Here is a 19,722-nt window from a genome sequence, read left to right as displayed (position 1 = left end):
CTCGTCTGGTGAAAGCATGCTGGCCTGTGCTGTGCAAATACATGGAATCATTTGCCTTGTTTACTTTCCCTAAAAGAGACTTGTCTTAATCGAACTACAGATTGTAGACACAAATTTTTGTAGTTTCCAGAATGTCATATCTTTTACACCATCAAATACTACCAGAAGGAAAATTGCACGTCTGCCATCGGCTACTCTCCTCTAGTGTGCAAGTGCAAGATGACTGGCACAGGCATGGGAACAGGTGGCTGAATGAGAGACGCCCAAATGCAAGGGGACTTGCAATCTTTCCAGCCCCAACTATCCAAGCCTAACAATGTTTCCTTGTGTGGTTATAAATGCTTCACCTAGCAACAAACTTGGAGTGTATGAGTGATTCAAAAGCATTCCACAATTATACAGCCAGAAGCGAGAAATAGCATTTTTAGGTAGGTTAACATACCACAGCCTCACTTGTATTTAACTTAGAATCATAGAAATTCTCACACAGGAGGCTGCCATCCGTCTCTCGCTCTTGAATTATCTACTCTAATCCCAATTTTTCCTTTTGAAATACTTATCCAATTCTCTTCTAAATTATGTTATAGTTTCTACCTCCCTTGTCCACTTGTAGCAAAGCACTTCATGTAAAAATTCTAACTTCTCCCTTCATTCTTCTAGAGATATTTATGAGCCTATGTCCCTTTGTCACTGATTTGAGAGCTGGTGAAAACAATCTCATTGTTCACCCTCTCAAAACTTTAATTTTGAAAATCTTTACTACATTACCCCCATTAACCTTTACTGTCCCAGTGAAAAAAGTCCCAATTTTGAGCCTTTTAAAACTCTCACTATTATTCTAATGAGTCTACTATATCCTTTCCTTTAATGAAATGCCCAGAGCATTATCTTAATTCTTACAAAAGCCTCATTTCAAAATTTATAAATGCAATCTATCTTGCAGAATAACTTACTGTTTTGAATGGGAATTTAGCACCAAGTTCACAAGGCAAATAGGTATCTTCAGATCACACGACTTCAATTGCATGAAAAACACGACCCAAATTGCAACACAAATGAAAACAAACATTCTTAAACTGTTTACCTTTTTGTGCTTTTCTCTTACCTACAAGAGAGAAAATTTGGGTTGAAACTCATTGCAAGTTTGTAAGACAATTGATTAGTTCCCATCTTGGTACCAGAGCATAAGGGTAAAGCTCAAGTAGCATCATAATGCCAAGATTGTGTTAGAGCTCAGAAGTCAGGAGATACAATATAGTGTGTAGAATCCCAAGTAATTTTTTCTGAAAAACTGACAGTTTTCACATCACCTGGCAGAATGAGATGTTATAACAGTGGTAAGGAGACACGAACACCAGTGACTGAGGAACATTTTTTGCTGACAAAAATACTGAGGGGGGGAAATCATACTGACTCAAACTTATTAACACTTCACTTCTAGACACCCCAAAATGGCTCAGCTGGTTAAGATGGGGAGTAGCTGAATCATATAGACCAGGAAGATTCCAGTTTCAATCTCTGGTCAGTGCTGAATTATCTAATCTTAGACACAATTGTGACAAAGAGAACACGAAGAAAGAGTTCCCATTCTCGATCGCTGTTACAAATTCAGGACTACCACAGATATCTTCTCAGGTACCACAGTGTCAGTTGCTCCCTTAGACAATCGGAGTGCATCCTTTTCGTGGAAGTTGATTCGCTCGAACCTACATTTACTTGTGCGGCAGAGAGAAACAGAGCATTGACATGAAGAAAGTTCCGACTCTCAATTGCTATCCAGTAACCTCTGATAGAAGTCTACTTGTATATGTGGGAGGGAAGGAAACAAAAGAACTGGCATCTATAAAGCACCTCTTACACAGTCTCATGACGTCCCAAAACACTTGCAGCCAATTAAAAACTTTTGAAGTGTATGGCATGAAAAAGCAGCAGCCAATTTGCACACAGCAAGGTCCTGCAAACAGCAATAGGATCAATGAACAGATAATCTGTTATTGATGGCGTTGATTGAGGGATAAATGTTGGCTAGGACACCGGGAAAGTCCCCAGCTCCTCTGAAAAGTAGTACCATCAGATCTTTAACGCAGACATCTCATCTGAGGGATGGCATCGCTAACATTGCAGCACTCCCTCAGTACTGCACGGAAGTGTCAGCCTAGATTCCATGCTTAAATCTTTGGACTAAAGCTTGAACCCACAATCTTCTGACTCAGAGGCAGGAGTGCTACCACTGAGCCATGACTAGACAAGCGAAAGGATAGAGTCAGGCTCTGTTGTGATACCCCTCAGGATTTTTTTTTTTTTAAAAATAGATTTCACCTTAACATTAATTCAGCTAACACACTTGAGCCATAAATTTCTTTATCGCTATGCATATCTGAAACAGTTTCAGAAACATTTCTGCACTTTGATGCCTTTTTATTGAAATGCAAGTGCATCACCCACGTGCCCATTCCTCAAATGTGGTCCAAAGCAGTTAGCGTTTATTGAAATAGTACTGACATCACTAGGGAATGACTCAGCTCCTCAATAGATATTGACACAGCTGGCATCTGTGAGCCAGTCATTTCAACTATGCTGATTTCTCCTCACACTGTCAGGCTCAATAACTTTCCATCCAATTCCAATGAGGTCACAACCATAAACCATATAAACAAGTATATTCTAAATAAGCACCAAAAAATATGCAGACCAATCAAAATGATCTCACTTCTAAAACACTTCTTTAAAAAAAAGGTCCCAGTGATGACTTGTTCCTTCTGAAGAATGTTTCTCCACCGCCCCCACCCCTCCCCTGCACCAGATCTTCCCTCCGGTACTCCTGAAAACAGAATTTTCACAGCTAGGAAACAGACCAGTCAAGCCGTTGCACCTGTATCAGCTCTCTGAAAGAGCTAGTCACTTGGTCCCATTTCCCTTCCCTTTTAAAAGCTACTATGGATTCAGATTCCACCACTATTTCTGATAAGGGCACGTCATGTCCTAACTGCGCTCTCCATAAAAAAAAAATTCTTCCAACATATACTGTTGTCCTATTTTGTTTGTACTAATAAATGACATTGCCACAAAATAATTTGTCAATTCCTGACAAGTGCCCCTTTTTACAAGGAGGGCACCATTAAAACAATTGGTTTACAACAAACTAAAAATGCATGCAGGTTTAGAATAATATTCTGCTTTGACAGTCAGTGAAAACCAGCATGTCCAGTGGTGCCCAGTGGACTCCACATGATCCAGCTCCAGGGTCACCCGGGTATGTACAAGCCCTCGGAAGCAGGGCAAGCATTATTCCTTTGGGAATAATCTTATACTTATGTCCTCTAGTTAAAAACTCACTGATCAGTGGAAATTTTTTCCTCATTCACCTCATCAAACTTCTCATACTTTTAAACACGCCTATCAGACCTCCTAACCTTCTTTGTCCTAATTAAAATAGACCCAGTATCTCTCATGTCTCATCCCAATTTCACCTTAGTGAATCTCTTCTACACGCCACCATAGCCTCAACATCTTTCCTACAATAAAAAGGTACCCAAATGTAACTCATGTCTAACCAGAAATGTCTAAGTTTAGCATTACCTCTGCTTTTGGACTCCATGTCCTCATTTATGAACTACAAGATCCCAAAAACAGCTTTGCACTTCACCTGCCATTTTTTTTAATTTGCGGATCTGAACCCATAATTCTCTGCTCCTCTACTCCCTTTGTAGTTCTTGTCCTCTTATTTGTCCTTACAGAACGTATCACACCGCCCCCCCCCCCCCGCCCCCAATTCTCCACATTAAAGATCATCTTACATCTATACATTTAGGGGCCAGTCTTGGCTCGGTGGTGACACCCTCACCTCTGAATCAGAAGGTCTTGGGTTAAAGTCCTGATCCAGAGACTTCAGCATATAATCTCGGCTGAGATTCCAGTGCAGCACTGAGGCAGTGCTGCAATGTCGAAGGTATCGTCTTTCGTACAAGACATTAAACTGAGACAACACCCTCTCACATGGCCGTAAAAGATCCCATGGCACTATGTGAAGAGCTGGGGAATTCTCCCAGTACCTTGGCCAATAATGATCCCTCAACCATCACTAAAACAGATGATCTAGTTAATTATCTCATTGCTTTTTGTAGGACCTTGCTGTGCGCAAATTGGCTGCCAAATTTCCTACATTACAACACTAACTACACTTCAAAAGTACTTCATTGGCTGTAAAGCGCTGTGGGATGTCCTGAGGTCATGAAAGGTAGAAATGAAAGTTCTTTCTTTCGAGACGAGCAATGGTCCCAACAGTGACCCGAGGGACACTTTACATTGGTCTCTTCTGTTAAGCATTACTGTTTTCTGTTCTTCAACCAACTACCTAATCATGCTGCCACACTCCCTTGAATACAGTGTCCCTTAATTTTATGAAAAAGCCTCCTATGCAGCACTTTATCAAATATTTGAAAACCCATACATCCACTGCATTTCCTTTATCAATACGCTTATTTCCTCATATCCATTAAATTTGTTAAACAACTTTTAAAAATCCATGTTGGCTGCTCTTAATTAATTCATATCTTTCTAGATAAGTTGGTGTGCACTCCTGTTGGGGTATGGGTGCATGAGCATTAGCTTGTATCTCACCCATGTGACCATTCCTCAAGCAGTTAGCGTTGCGAAGATATTCAATAAATTAGAGCATCACAGCCGAGCCCAAACCAGTTCCCATCTAACATTCATACATGTACACTTCTCAGATGGGTCACTGGATACTGATCGGGAATAGATTACTCGTACGTAGCTCGAGGGCAACAATGCCAATTGTAGCATCCCACCTGCTTTTCCAGCAGAGATCAGCTAACTAAGCAGACAAGAAATTGATTCTGGGACCTTCTGATTTGGATGGTGCCTTTATTCAATAGGCTGTCAGGGGAGCTGGGATTCACTTTCACAAAGTTCCTAATTCACAGATACAATTTTGCCTTAACCTAACGGACGAAGGAGAATGAGGATTTTTCTCATCGCAACACCCTTCCTGTACTGTAATGAAAAGTGCCTCATCTATTGTTACCTCTATCCGTTCTCAACAGCACCGCAAAGATTGAAAACTCTGTGGGAATCATGGAGTCAAGCCATTTTATGGCACACTATCGCCTCCACATTACATTCTAAATACCAGCATGTTTAAGAGTTGCAAATCCCAGCTTCCTCTGAAAAATCAATGGATTCCCAAAGACTCATCTCTCACTGGTATCAGTTATGTCAAATTATGTCCTTGCCCAATGTCTGCTAGAGGCAATTCCCAGCCAGGGTCATTGGATTGCAATCAGGATTAGGAACCCTGACTGACTGATCTGGGATTAGAACTATTGGGTCAGTCATGGTCCCTTACCACCATTGTCATTGTGATCACATAACTCAGCAGGGGGAATCTGTGCATTTTGATGTAGAATAATTTTTTGTTCAGATTGAATTGCTGAATGGGCGATTACATGGACATGGGTACAAAGCTTTACAAGTTTGTCACTTTTATCTCAAGTTCCTTGAATCTCAGATTCAAAAATAAAACTTGACCAATCAATTGATTTACAAGAGTGTTAATAAAATACACAATGACAAACATGCAATACAATAAACAGAATATAAACCTTGTATTTTGAAAGAATGATATACTGTTGCTAAACCTGAACCTTCTTTTGGACAAATGTAACTTTAGTTCAATGCCAAAAGGCAGGGTTTTAAGAAAATGCCATTTGCCCTCCCCCTTCCTACTGATGGTAGCATAAAAGACAGCTCAATTGGTAAATGCACTGAGGCACACAGGCCAGAAACTTGGACGAGATCTCCAGTATGCAGTGAATTAGCTGATGTCAGCTGGAATGGAAACTGGGTCCAATAATTTGCCTCAGCACCCAGGACAAGGGATTTGGGGGGGGGGGGGAATTCAGCCTGACTTCTGGCTGCTATCCAGGGGTAGAGTTTCCACATTGGGCGCAATCAGAAAATTGCACCCAAAGTGCACTTGAAATTCTGCTGGTTAGGTTACAGTTCAAGTTTCTGCTAAAATTAATTTGCATAATCACAAAATCTTCCAAGAAGCAATGTAATACTTTCTTTTTTTCTTTCCATTAAAAATTATTCCTTGATCTATTTAGGAGTGGTAATCTGGCAGTTATGAATAAAGCTGAAAATAGATTGATCAACAAAAATAAGCATTTTTAATAAGTCCTCCACCTGCGAGTAAACTGATTTTAAATCACTGAAAATGACTTCAAAAAACTACGCTGAACCATTTACTAGTTTCATTGGCGTACACTAGTCAGTTTCTTAGTAAAGTAAATGTCTTTTGATACGAAAAAGCTTGTAAAGTTTGCCTATAGTGCCTGTGCGCCCAACGAAATGAGCATAATTTGAAGAGCCTTCCCGAACCAGCACAATTGGAGGAATCTCGCAACTTTGACCTGGAGGCGCAGCCTGTTGTGGGCAGGGCCTGAACCGGGCGAACTGAATCTTGAACCAGCTGAAAAGATTGCGGAAAACACAAGTGCATAACTCACTTGTTTAAAATTCTCTGATCTTTTGCAATGCATCGGCCTAATCCACCCAGATTGCGCTGATATCACCAGTGGAAACTCTACCCCCAATGACTGTTGCCTGGAAAGTGCATGTAGCAACATCAAGAGAGGACAGCAACAGGCTCAGCTGTGATGACCCACTGACTTGCTTCCCAGCACTCTGTTTAGGATCGCACGTGAAGAATTGCCGCATCAGCAAGGTACCAAAGGATTGCTGGCTCTCAAAGAACCCAACACAAGACAAGGCCTTCGGATGGGGGTGGGGAGAAAACTGGAAATCAAATCGAATTATGTCCTCAACTTAAATGAAACTACAAGTTAGTATTAATGCACACAAACATTTGGGCAGAGTCCACCACATCCAATAGCAAAAGTCACCAAGACACGCAAGAGAATGAACCATATGAACTTGGGAGAAAAATACATAAGGTACTCAAACACAAAATGTTTACAGAAGCACTCAGTTCAAAGCATGCTTGTTTTCAAAAAGAACCCACTGCATGATGAAAGATCGTGTTAAGAGTGGTGAATGTCCAAAACCTTTTTAAAAAGTCTCTGGGCAACCAACAGGGTATCTCCTTAACCAAACAGATTTGAGAATTGGGAAATAAACAAAAGGAAGGGCTGAGGGAGGGTGAATTCAATATCAAATCAGGAACAGAAAGAGAAGAAAAAGAAAGATTGTATTGAGAGAGGGGAGAGACTGAAAAGGAAAAATAATTTTACATTTCAAATTTAACATTTTTAAAATCACCCCGAAAAATTCAAAACCTGAAGCAATGAGATGCCACACTTGTAAGAGTTAATTTTTGGTGCTACAGAGGTTGATTGGCAGTAATTAACACTTATTTCGTTAAAAGGGTACTTATGCTTGTAATGACAAGATGTCACTTTCTGTGGCGAGTTTAATGAGCAATTAATGGGCAAATACTGCAAGTTCCTAAAAATGGGAGGGTGAAGGCGAGATGCTGTTTTCGCAAAGCTAACGGCGGAACAGCGCAACTCGGACAGCAACTTTTGGATATTCACATTTAACCACACATCTGCTCCTGGGGGGAGAGGAAGTGAGGAAAAGGTGACTGAACACTGGTGCAAGGGTCAGGGATGTCTCGGAGCGGCTGCAGGACATTCTGGAGGGGGAGGGTGAACAGCCAGTTGTCGTGGTGCATATAGGTACCAACGATATAGGTAAAAAACAGGATGAGGTCCTACAAGCTGAATTTAGGGAGTTAGGAGTTAAACTAAAAAGTAGGACCTCAAAGGTAGTAATCTCAGGATTGCTACCAGTGCCACGGGCTAGTCAGAGTAGGAATGACAGGATAGCTAGGATGAATACGTGGCTTGAGAGATGGTGCAAGAGGGAGGGATTCAAATTCCTTGGCCATTGGAACCGGTTCTGGGGGAGGTGGGACCAGTACAAATTGGACGGTCTGAATCTGGGCAGGACTGGAACCAATGTCCTAGGGGGAGTGTTTGCTAGTGCTGTTGGGGAGGGTTTAAACTAATGTGGCAGGGGGATGGGAACCGATGCAGGAAGTCAGTGGGAAGTAAAGTGGTGACAGAAACAAAAGGCAGTAAGGGAGAGTGTACAGAACATGACCGGACAGATGGTCTGAGAAAGCAGGGCAAAGACCAAGGGAAGTCTAGATTAAACTGCATTTATTTCAATGCAAGAAGTCTGATGGGCACGGCAGATGAACTCAGGGCATGGATGGGTACATGGGACTGGGATGTTATAGCTATTACTGAAACATGGCTAAGGGAGGGGCAGGACTGGCAGCTCAATGTTCCAGGGTACAGATGCTATAGGAAAGATAGAGCAGGAGGTAAGAGAGGAGGGGGAGTTGCGATCTTGATTAGGGAGAACATCACGGCAGTAGTGAGAGGGGATATATCCGAGGGTTCGCCCACTGAGTCTATATGGGTAGAACTGAAAAATAAGAAGGGAGAGATCACTTTGATAGGATTGTACTACAGACCCCCAAATAGTCAACGGGAAATTGAGGAGCAAATATGTAAGGAGATTACAGACAGCTGCAAGAAAAATAGGGTGGTAATAGTAGGGGACTTTAACTTTCCCAACATTGACTGGGACAGCCATAGCATTAGGGGCTTGGATGGAGAGAAATTTGTTGAGTGTATTCGGGAGGAATTTCTCATTCAGTATGTGGATGGCCCGACTAGAGAGGGGGCAAAACTTGACCTCCTCTTGGGAAATAAGGAAGGGCAGGTGACAGAAGTGTTAGTGAGGGATCACTTTGGGACCAGTGATCATAATTCCATTAGTTTTAAGATAGCTATGGAGAAGGATAGGTCTGGCCCAAAAGTTAAAATTCTAAATTGGGGAAAGGCCAATTTTGATGGTATTAGACAGGAACTTTCAGAAGTTGATTGGGAGAGTCTGTTGGCAGGCAAAGGGACGTCTGGTAAGTGGGAGGCTTTCAAAAGTGTGTTAACCAGGGTTCAGGGTAAGCACATTCCTTATAAAGTGAAGGGCAAGGCTGGTAGAAGTAGGGAACCTTGGATGACTCGGGAGATTGAGGCCCTAGTCAAAAAGAAGAAGGAGGCATATGACATGCATAGGCAGCTGGAATCAAGTGGATCCCTTGAAGAGTATAGAGATTGCCGGAGTGGAGTTAAGAGAGAAATCAGGAGGGCAAAAAGGGGACATGAGATTGATTTGGCAGATAAGGCAAAGGAGAATCCAAAGAGCTTCTACAAGTACATAAAGGGCAAAAGAGTAACTAGGGAGAGAGTAGGGCCTCTTAAGGATCAACAAGGTCATCTATGTGTGGAACCACAAGAGATGGGTGAGATCCTGAATGAATATTTCACATCGGTATTTACGGTTGAGAAAGGCATGGATGTTTGGGAACTTGGGGAAATAAATAGTGATGTCTTGAGGAGTGTACATATTACAGAGAGGGAGGTGCTGGAAGTCTTAACGCGCATCAAGGTAGATAAATCTCCTGGACCTGATGAAATGTATCCCAGGACGTTATGGGAGGTTAGGGAGGAAATTGCGGGTCCCCTAGCAGAGATATTTGAATCATCCACTGCTACAGGTGAGATGCCTGAAGATTGGAGGGTAGCAAATGTTGTGCCTTTGTTTAAGAAGGGCGGCAGGGAAAAGCCTGGGAACTACAGACCGTTGAGCCTGACATCTGTAATGGGTAAGTTGTTAGAGGGTATTCTGAGAGACAGGATCTACAGGCATTTGGAGAGGCAGGGACTGATTAGGAACAGTCAGCATGGTTTTGAGAGGAAAATCATGTCTCATGAATTTGATTGCGTTTTTTGAAGGGGTAACCAAGAAGATAGATGAGGGCTGTGCAGTAGACGTGGTCGACATGGACTTCAGCAAAGCCTTTGACAAGGTACCGCTTGGTAGGTTGTTATACAAGGTTAAATCTCACGGGATCCAAGGTGAGGTAACCAATTGGATACAACGACAGAAGACAGAGGGTGGTTGTAGAGGGTTGTTTTTCAAACTGGAGGCCTGTGACCAGTGGTGTGCCTCAGGGATCGGTGCTGGGTCCGCTGTTATTTGTTATTTATATTAATGATTTGGATGAGAATTTAGGAGGCATGGTTAGTAAGTTTGCAGATGACACCAAGATTGGTGGCATTGTGGACAGTGAAGAAGGTTATCTAGGATTGCAACGAGATCTTGATAAATTGGGCCAGTGGGCCGATGAATGGCAGATGGAGTTTAATTTAGATAAATGTGAGGTGATGCATTTTGGTAGATCGAATCGAGCCAGGACCTACTCCGTTAATGGTAAGGCGTTGGGGAGAGTTATAGAACAAAGAGATCTAGGAGTACAGGTTCATAGCTCCTTGAAAGTGGAGTCACAGGTGGATAGGGTGGTGAAGAAGGCATTCGGCATGCTTGGTTTCATTGGTCAGAACATTGAATACAGGAATTGGGATGTCTTGTTGAAGTTGGACAAGACATTAGTAAGGCCACACTTGGAATACTGTGTACAGTTCTGGTCACCCTATTATAGAAAGGATATTATTAAACTAGAAAGAGTGCAGAAAAGATTTACCAGGATGCTACCGGGACTTGATGGTTTGACTTATCGGGAGAGGTTGGATAGGCTGAGACTTTTTTCCCTGGAGAGTAGGAGGTTAAGGGGTGATCTTATAGAAGTCTATAAAATAATGAGGGGCATAGATAAGGTAGATAGTCAAAATCTTTTCCCAAAGGTAGGGGAGTCTATAACGAGGGGGCATAGATTTAAGGTGAGAGGGGAGAGATACAAAAGGGTCCAGAGGGGCAATTTTTTCACTCAAAGGGTGGTGAGTGTCTGGAACGAGCTGCCAGAGGCAGTACTAGAGGCGGGTACAATTTTGTCTTTTAAAAAGCATTTGGACAGTTACATGGGTAAGATGGGTATGGAGGGATATGGGCCAAGTGCAGGCAATTAGGACTAGCTTAGTGGTATAAACTGGGCGACATGGACATGTTGGGCCGAAGGGCCTGTTTCCACGTTGTAAACTTCTATGATTCTATGATTTAAGAGCCCTTAGGGAATAAGCAACAAGGTGCAGTTATATAGTGCCTTTTACATTGGAAAATGTCCCAAGGTGGTTCACAGAAGCATAATCAGACAAAAATTGACACCGAGCCAAAGGGGGATGATTAAAAACTTGGTCAAAAAAGGTAGGTGTTAATGAGGGTCTTAAAGGAAAGAGAGATGGAGAGGCACAGAGGCTTAGGAAGGGAATTCTAGAGCTTAGGACCTAGACGGCTGAAGGCAAAGCCTCCAATGACGGGGCAAAGGGAATGAGGGATGCACAAGAGGCCAGAGTTGGAGGAACACAGAGCTCTTGGAGGGTTGTAAGGCTGGAGGAGGTTACAGAGTTTGGGAGGGGCAAGCCATAAGGGATTTGAACACGAGGATGAGAATTTCAAATTGGAGCCATTGGTGGACCGAGAGCTAATGTCGGTCAACGAGCACAGGGGTGATGGGTGAATGAGACTTGACACAGGTTAGGATACAGCTGCAGAGTTTCGGATGAGCTGAAGTTTATGGATGGAGGAGGACGGGAGGCCAGACAGGAGACCACTGGTACAGTCAAATCTTGAGATAAAGGCATGGATGAGAGTGAATGGAGGAAAAAGGGAAGCGAAGTGAAGTGGTTTTGGAAGTGAGTTCCAGAGGGCAAGAGCATAGTGGCTGAAATAATCTACTACAAAGTAGATGAGGCCTTTTACCAAACTTTAAAACAGGTAAAAGGAACCTCAGAGCATATTAATCTCCTGCAAAAAAAAAAGTACAGAAACATTTGTTGGAACGACAGGTTAAAGCAACAAACTGCAGTCAAGTGTAAACCTACTCAAGAAAGTCATACAATTAGGAAATCTATCAGATGTATTCATAGCAAATAAAACTTTCTACAGAGCTGAAACATAAGCCATGTCCACAAAAATAAAGTGACACGAAAAGAAAACCCTCAATTCTAAACACTGTATACAAGTTCCGAGAGGGTAACGTTTCCAGGTAATACATAGATTAGAGCAAGGGATCAGTGGCTTGCACAATATAAACTCTGCAACATTGCTGCAGGCACAAATGAGATCTGGCAGTCAGATCTCAACTTCTTTAACTTGCATAAACTGCCACCGTTTTTTAAAAAACAAAAGCTTGAAAATAAAAATTACTTTTTCATAATATAATTTAGAGTTAAATTGCTGGAACAGATATCAAACAATAAGAAAAATCTGATTGAGTCCCATCTGAAACATTAACCCCCAACTTTCTTTTTTGGCTGCTGGCTGACCTGCTGTGCATGTCACTTTCCAGTTTTAACAATATGTATGAGCACAGATGTACCGAGGCACTGCAGAATAAAATGGCACAACATCACGTGAAGTTGCCTGAAACAGGCAGGAAAAAAAATGACTGAAGCATAAATAAATATCGCAAATAGTTTACGAAAAATGAAACCACTTCTGTCCAGATGGTTTGGGGGAGGGGGAAATGTTCCACAAGTGGCTCAGTGGAGAAATAAATAATGGAGTGTAAGCCATGAACATGAACAGAAATCTCATTGTAGATGTAATTTAACAGAAGCCGTGATGGCCAGTCCTAGGAGAGCAGCAAGGTTCTGCAAAACATCAACTCCAGAATTTAAATCATACACCACCAGTACCTAGCTGTGCAATTTTTATGAACATGATGCCATATCCCAGAATATAGGAACACGCAAGAACTGTTGGATGTAGCTTAAACACATGGACAGTCCCTTTCCACAAACTAGATGTGGAAGAATAATGAAGTTTATAACTTTTAAGTCTTGGCACTCGTAACATTTACTAGAATTTGTACCTAAAACTTCCTCTGCTTTATGTAAAAATCAATCTCTGGCCACATGTGGTTAATAGGGAACCCAGATATGGCCAATAGCATTTCTGATTAGTAAATAAAAATGAGTAACAGACACTGTTGTTGGGCATGTGATCTCAATATTCGCATTGGCGTTTGTTGGTAAAATCGCAAGACAAAAAGCAGTGCTTTTTGATCATGAGAGTGCTTTACTTCCTCGGCTACTTAATAGTGGTAGATGTTGTAAGTAAATATACACGTGAAGTACATTTAGTTGTATTGTGTGTGTGTGCGCGCGCGCAAGGAGTTTTCTACTAAAATTAGTGGTGAGTAAAACGATGTCGCCTCATCAATTTATATTGAACACCATCATAGACCGAGGTGTCTTGTACAAATCAATTGGTTTTCACTCTCCCCGCAGTCGTGTGAAAAGAATGCCGTCAACTGCAGTAGAGTGATGTATACCTCCCCTCCCCAAATGCTCGGAACAAAAACCACGCTCGCCCTTGGTATTTCTTCCCTAAAAATATAGGATTTGCTCGACTCTCGCCGATTTGATGAAAATGGATTTGAAGCTAACCGCCCCCATTATTTCCACTTGGATGGAACGGAATATACCTGAGGCGGGGGTTACTAACTCACCATTACTGACCGATCGGACGCACCCATCACCGGGTCCCTCAGAGCCTCTCGTACCGTCTTCATCCAAGGATTTCGTGGAAAGACGCCGGGCCCTATGCGTCACTCCAGTCCCACTCGCCATGAGCTTCCTGCCGGGGGAAAAAAAAATCACAGACAGAGCAAATAAACAGGAGGCCAGGCAATCGAGCTCAAAGCCTTAACTGAAATAACATTGGACATTAAAAAACGCAAGACTTTTTTTTCCCCGCTGGATATATACAAATTAAGGGTGATTAAATATTCCAATGTTGTGTTTAATCCAAAAAAATTGTTGGCAAGAAAGTACATCGCAAGATTCAGAAAATATAGAGGGCAGAGGTCAATTACCAGGAAAGCACGTTGTAAACAAAGTAAAAATTGGTTCAGATCACTCAATGTGACCTCATTTGAAAGGGAAGTTAGTAGAGAGCTTCTGTGATTAGCAGCTAAGCAAGAAGCTCCTTCGCCAGGTATACAACGTATCCAATTCACGGTATCAGAATTGTAAGTCACGGCGGGTATCCGGAGCGGTCGGAGAAGGGAGATGAGGACCCGGCAGAGAGCGAGCGAGAGAGAGAGAGGGTGGGCGGGCGGGCGGGAGGTGCACGGGTCTCCTCGCTCGGTCCGAGACAATGTAGCGGTTTCACTGTTAGAAGGCGAGCGACAGCAGCGTTCGGAGCCCACCCCCCGACCCCCGGTAAATGAAAGGCGGGGTATCAGGAACTGGCAGAGGCCGAAACAGAACCGGGCGGATTGCTGGAGGGTCGGTAGTTAGCTCGGAAGTCAGTCACCTTTAGTATCGGTCGCAGAGCGCCTTCCCTCTCCCTCTCCCTCTCCCTCCGACACTCGATACAAATGTAGCCGCTCCAACTCCCACTGTTCGGAAAAAAAGGACGTGGCCGGCAGCGTGCGCGCGCTCGCTCGCTCGGAGGGGGAAAAGTGAATTAAAAGCGCATGTTCCTGCCTCATGTACACGCGAATCTCGATCGACGGCCTACAGGAGACACGCTATCAGCGGGGAGAAAGACAAGCGGCCAGTTTGACCGCTGGTAACCTCGTCTGGTCATTCAGATGCAAATGAGCAAAATTTGTAAGCCAGCGAAGGGATTACAACACCGATTGATTGACTCACTCAATGTGTGTCGAATTGAATCAATGGGGAGCAGGAAGGAGGAAGAGGTAAAACAGGAAAAAAGGAGGAGGAATAAGATGGCTTGAAATAACTGTTTACCCGAATGGTGTATAAATAAACGATGTCTACAATAGTTCCCTTCCCTCTGTTGCATGAATGAGGAGGTATTTTGGTCTATAAACCATTCACTCCACAAGACGCATCTCACAATCTCCTGGAAGAATGTACTGTGAAATTTCTCTTTTAACTCCAAAGGTACTTAACTAGAAAGCATTTTTAAAAATTATTATTATTCCCTTTGATGACTGGTAGTCAGGTGCACTTAAAAGGGCGCAGACAGCCTTCACCAAAAGAATTAATGAGTAGATAGCCTGCACTCGGCGGCACACTAGAATCCTAGAATGGTTACAGCGCAGAAGGAGGCCATTCGGTCCATGAAGCCCGTGCAGGCTCTTTGTAAGAGGCATCCAGTTAGTCCCATTCCCATCTTTTTCCCTGTAGCCCTGCAAATTTTCTCCCTTCAAGTATTTATCCAATTCCTTTTTGAAAGCCACGATTGAATCTGCTTCCACCACCCTTTCAGGCAGCGCATTCCAGATCATAAGTACTCTGCTTAAAAAAGTTTTTGCTCATGTCGCCTTTTGCCAATCACCTTAAATCTGTGTCCTCTGGTTCTTGACCCTTTTGCCAATGGGAACAGTTTCTCTTTATTTACTTTAAACCCTTCGTGATTTTGAACACTTCTATCAAATCTCTTAACCTTCTCTGCTGTAAGGAGAACAACCCCCAGTTTCTCCAATCTATCCCTCATCCATGGAACCATTCTAGTAAATCTTTCCTGCACCCTCTCTAAGGCCTTCACATCCTAAAGTGCAGTGCCCAGAATTGGACACAATACTCCAGTTGTGGTCGAACCAGTGTTTTATAAAGGTTCAACATAACTTCCTTGCTTTTGCACTCTATGCCTCTATTTATATACTTTTTTAACCGCTTTCTCAACCTGTCCTGCCACCTTCAAAGATTTGTGCACTTTTACCTCGGGTCTCTCTGTTCCTGCACCCCCTTTAGAATTGTACCATTTAGTTATCATTCTTCCTGCCAAAATGTATCACTTCGCACTTCTCTGCGTTAAATTTCATCTGCCGTTTGTCCGCCCATTCCACCAGCCTGTTTATGTCCTCTTGAAGTTTATTACACTTCCAAGTTTTGTGCCATCTGCAAATTTTGAAATTGTACCCTGTACACCCAAGTCATTAATATATATTAAAAAAGCAGTGGTCTGACCCCTGGGAAACACCACTGTATACCTTCTTCCAGCCTGAAAAACAACCGCTCACTGCTAATCTCTGTTTCTTGTCACTTGGCCAATTTCGCATCTTGGCTGTAAGATGTGCCACTCAGGAACCATGCTGTGCTAGCAAGTGGTATGAAGACCCTAAACTTTCTTCACAGGGAACTTCTCTAGGGTGCATTACATAAAGTTGGTGGGAGGGGAAGAGGATGTATGCATCAACAGACCATATTCAGATGAAACATATCTTGACCCTTTGACACCCACCTGTATTTCACCACCAATAATAATGAGCAGGAACTTTTGTGCTTCTGCAAGCAGAAAAACAAATAATGAACAAAAAGATTTTCCTATTCCATTCTGTTCAGTTTGTTGAAGCTTGGTTCAAAGGTAAAGAATAGTGTTGATGGTACACTATTTTACTGTTTGTAATATTCTGCGCAACATCTGTTAATTGGACCTGGCCACCAAAATCTAGCTCAGTGCATGTTTTCAACTGCTTTCATACTGGCCTTAGAGAAGTGCAAGTGCTACCGGCTCCCAAAATGTAAGTTTTATGAAACTGGCAGCAACCTCAGCATCAATGTTTTCAAATTTGCTATGTCCAGCCACTGGGAAGACTCCAGAAAAATGGATGAGACATTAAACCTAGTCCCCTAACTGCCTGTTAAGATGGTCATTCGAGATCCTGTGGCACTACTTGGAGAAGATTAGAGGGTTCCCCTGATGTCCTGGCTAACATTCTTCCCTCAACAAACACTAGCAAAAACAGAATAACTGGTTATTCATCTCATTGCTGTTTGTGGGACCTTGCTGTGTGCTAAGTGACTGTCATGTCTGCCTACATCACAGCAATTACACTTGCAAGTAATTAATTGTACATGAAGCACTATAGGATGTTTTGAGAGATGTGATAAGGTGCAAAATAAATGTAAGTTCTTTTCTTTCAGTGTTATTTGAGGGAGTAATGTTAACCAGGACACCAAGAGAAACTCCTTGCTCTTTGAATGGTGCCACATCAATGAGAATCACCAGAACAGGCAGATGGGCCTCAGTTTAACATATTAGCTGAAGGATGACACCTCTAACAATACAACACTGCCTCAGTATTAAAGTGTCTATCACAATGACTTTAGACCACCTTAAAACAAATTGATGTAGTAATAAAATCACATTTGTTGTCATACCATATTTTCACACTTGTGGAATAAGAAATATTCAGTGGTAAAGCATTAATTCATAACTTATATCTGGGCCTCATGCATTTATGCAGAGTTTGAAAGTTATTTAACCCTGTTCACTAATGCAATAAATTTTCCATTATCCTACATTACAACAGTGACTACACTTCAAAAGTACTTCATTGGTTGTAAAGCGCTTTGGGACATCCTGAGGTCACGAAAGGTGCTCCATTCACGCAAGTCTTTCTTTCATATCCTTGCTCATAAAAATTGAAGATTTCTTGAGATACGGAAAGCTACAACTGAGGTCTGACACATTGGTGTGCAGGACAAGAGCAAGAGCTCCACTGACGGCTCTTTGGGTAAAGAAACTGTATAGTATGATACTGAGCCAGGCACACCAGAAGTCCACAGACTCTGTGCTCAGATGGTTGATCTCATTTGAGGAACTGAGAATGGCCTCAGTGCTACCTGTCTATGCAGAAGAAAAATAGTCAGGATACCTGCTCCTCATCACCATCTGGTGACTCCTGCTGAGAGTACTCATGCACATCAGGTAAAAGAGGGGATAGTTAAATGACAACTTATCTTAATTTGGCATTTTTAACGTAGAAAAATATTCCAAGGCTCTTCACAGAGGCATAACAAAAAAATGGACATTAATGGAGCTGAGGTTTACTGAGGGTGGAGGATAGATGGCAGGCCAGGAGAGCATTCAAATAGTTGTCTGGAGGTGATAGAGGCTTGAATGAGAATTTCAGCTGCAGATGGGCTGAGGTTGGGACAGAGGCAGACAGTTACGGAAGTGAAAGTAGGCAGTCTTTGTCATGGAGAAGAAATGGGGTCACAAGCTAAGCTCGGGGTTGAATAGAATGCTGAGGTTGCCAAAAGTCTGGTTCAACCTGAGTCAGAGGGTAAAAGAGTTGGTAGCAAGTATATGGAGCTTGTGGTGGAGGTCGAAGATGATGGCTTTGGTTTTCTCATTGTTTAGCTGGAGGAAATTGTGGCTCATCTAAGATTGGATGTCAGACAAGCTGCCTGACAGTACAGAGGCAGTGGAGGGGTCAAGAAAGCTGGGTTGTCATCATCATATATGTGGAACCTGACCCCATGTCTGTGGACAATGTTGTTGGGCGGCAGCATGTAGAGGAGGGGGCCAAAGATGGATGCTTGGAGGATTCTCAAGGAGATATTGCAGGGTTGAGAAGGGAAATCATTGGTAAAGATGCTCTCGCTACAGTCAGATAAGTCAGAATGGAAGCAAGCAAGGTAACCCCACCAGGTTTGGTAATGGAGGAGAGGCATTAGAGGAGGATGGTGTGGTTGACCCAGTCAAAGGCTGCAGAGAGAAAGATTTTGCAGGCGTGAGGACAAACAAGGGCAGGAAAGACAGCCTGTCACTAGGCTGCCAGCAGTAAAGCTCTGAATCTGTTTGTTAGGTTTGTGAGAGTGGCCAGAGATAACACTCTAAATTGGATCCCTGATTCAGGACAGCAGGGGAAAATGGGGGAGTGGGGAAGAAAAGATCAGGATCATTATCTTCCTAAAAGATGTCATGTGTAACAAGAATAGAATGAATAATTAGACAGGGTTCACAGATCACACAGCTAGTATCCTGTTGTGTGTGACTCATAAATGGTATCCTGTTGTGTAAAAAAAATTACACGTGGACCACTACAGCTGAAACTGACTCTAATAACCTTTAAGTTTCACATGACACAAACAGTAGCATTAAGGAACTGGGATAATAGGTTTTGCATAAATTACTACCTAACTGCAGAAAGACCTAACATCAAGCTGGAAATGTTTGACCGTCAAAAATTAAAGTGAAGTGATAAATTTCTTAATTAACTATATCTTAATATATCATAAATGTGATTTTGTTTTGTCTTAATATATCATATTGTACATAACTCTGTATTGATAAACTGTACTTATTCAATAAATTACACCACAGCAAGCAATATGCATCTTGCTCAATATTGTTTTCTCAATTCCCTGATGGCCTACTAAAGGCATAGTCCACCATTCCTTCAATAGTTCAGTGAGTTTATCCAGGAAGGTCACAGGTTTGAATTTTAGTCAGTGCTAGATTAGTTAATGTCAGGCAGGGTGGCAGTCGGGGAGTACTGCACAATTTGCATGAGTGGATCTAGATTAGGGAGCAGAAAATCAATCAGGGTTCCTGCTCCTGCTGGAAGTGCAAATATATGGACATCAGCTGAAGGATAGAGTTCAGCTATGCTATCCCCACCCCGAGCAAATGCTCTGATGATACTCGCAATCAAGAATTACTCATGAGTAATGATGACTCAGAGGAGGTAGTGGTAGATCCTCAGTCCCGATAGACCTGTACTTCAGGAAGGAGTCAATACCTGAAGGAAAGGTTGGGAGGAAACAAAATTGGCAAAAAATACGCCACCCAGTGTAGAGTAGGCATCTAGATCAGGTCTGATTCCCAGTTTGTGTTGAGGTAGCTGATCTCAGCTCAGACAACAGTTGAGAGCTACATTCCGCATACCTGGGCTGAGGATGGGAAAAATCAGTGAGGGTTCAGACTCCTGATCACTGT

General features: G+C 42.6%; 1 protein-coding gene across 1 annotated transcript in view; it reads right to left on the bottom strand.

Annotated features, from left to right (window-relative positions):
• Positions 1-14,585, bottom strand: part of soat1 (sterol O-acyltransferase 1) — a 52,842-nt gene extending 38,257 nt beyond the window's left edge. Inside the window, exons 1-2 of the mRNA XM_067990515.1 lie at positions 14,338-14,585; positions 13,529-13,656 (exon numbers count right to left, since the gene is read on the bottom strand). Coding sequence (XP_067846616.1) covers positions 13,529-13,649 — 121 coding nt within the window. The 5' untranslated portion in view covers positions 13,650-13,656; positions 14,338-14,585. The remainder of the gene's footprint in view (positions 1-13,528; positions 13,657-14,337) is intronic.
• Between the last annotated feature and the right edge of the window lie 5,137 nt (positions 14,586-19,722).

Source organism: Heptranchias perlo, chromosome 9, assembly GCF_035084215.1.
Source record: "Heptranchias perlo isolate sHepPer1 chromosome 9, sHepPer1.hap1, whole genome shotgun sequence".
Lineage (NCBI taxonomy): Eukaryota > Metazoa > Chordata > Chondrichthyes > Hexanchiformes > Hexanchidae > Heptranchias > Heptranchias perlo.
This window is presented reverse-complemented; position numbering and strand designations above follow the sequence as displayed.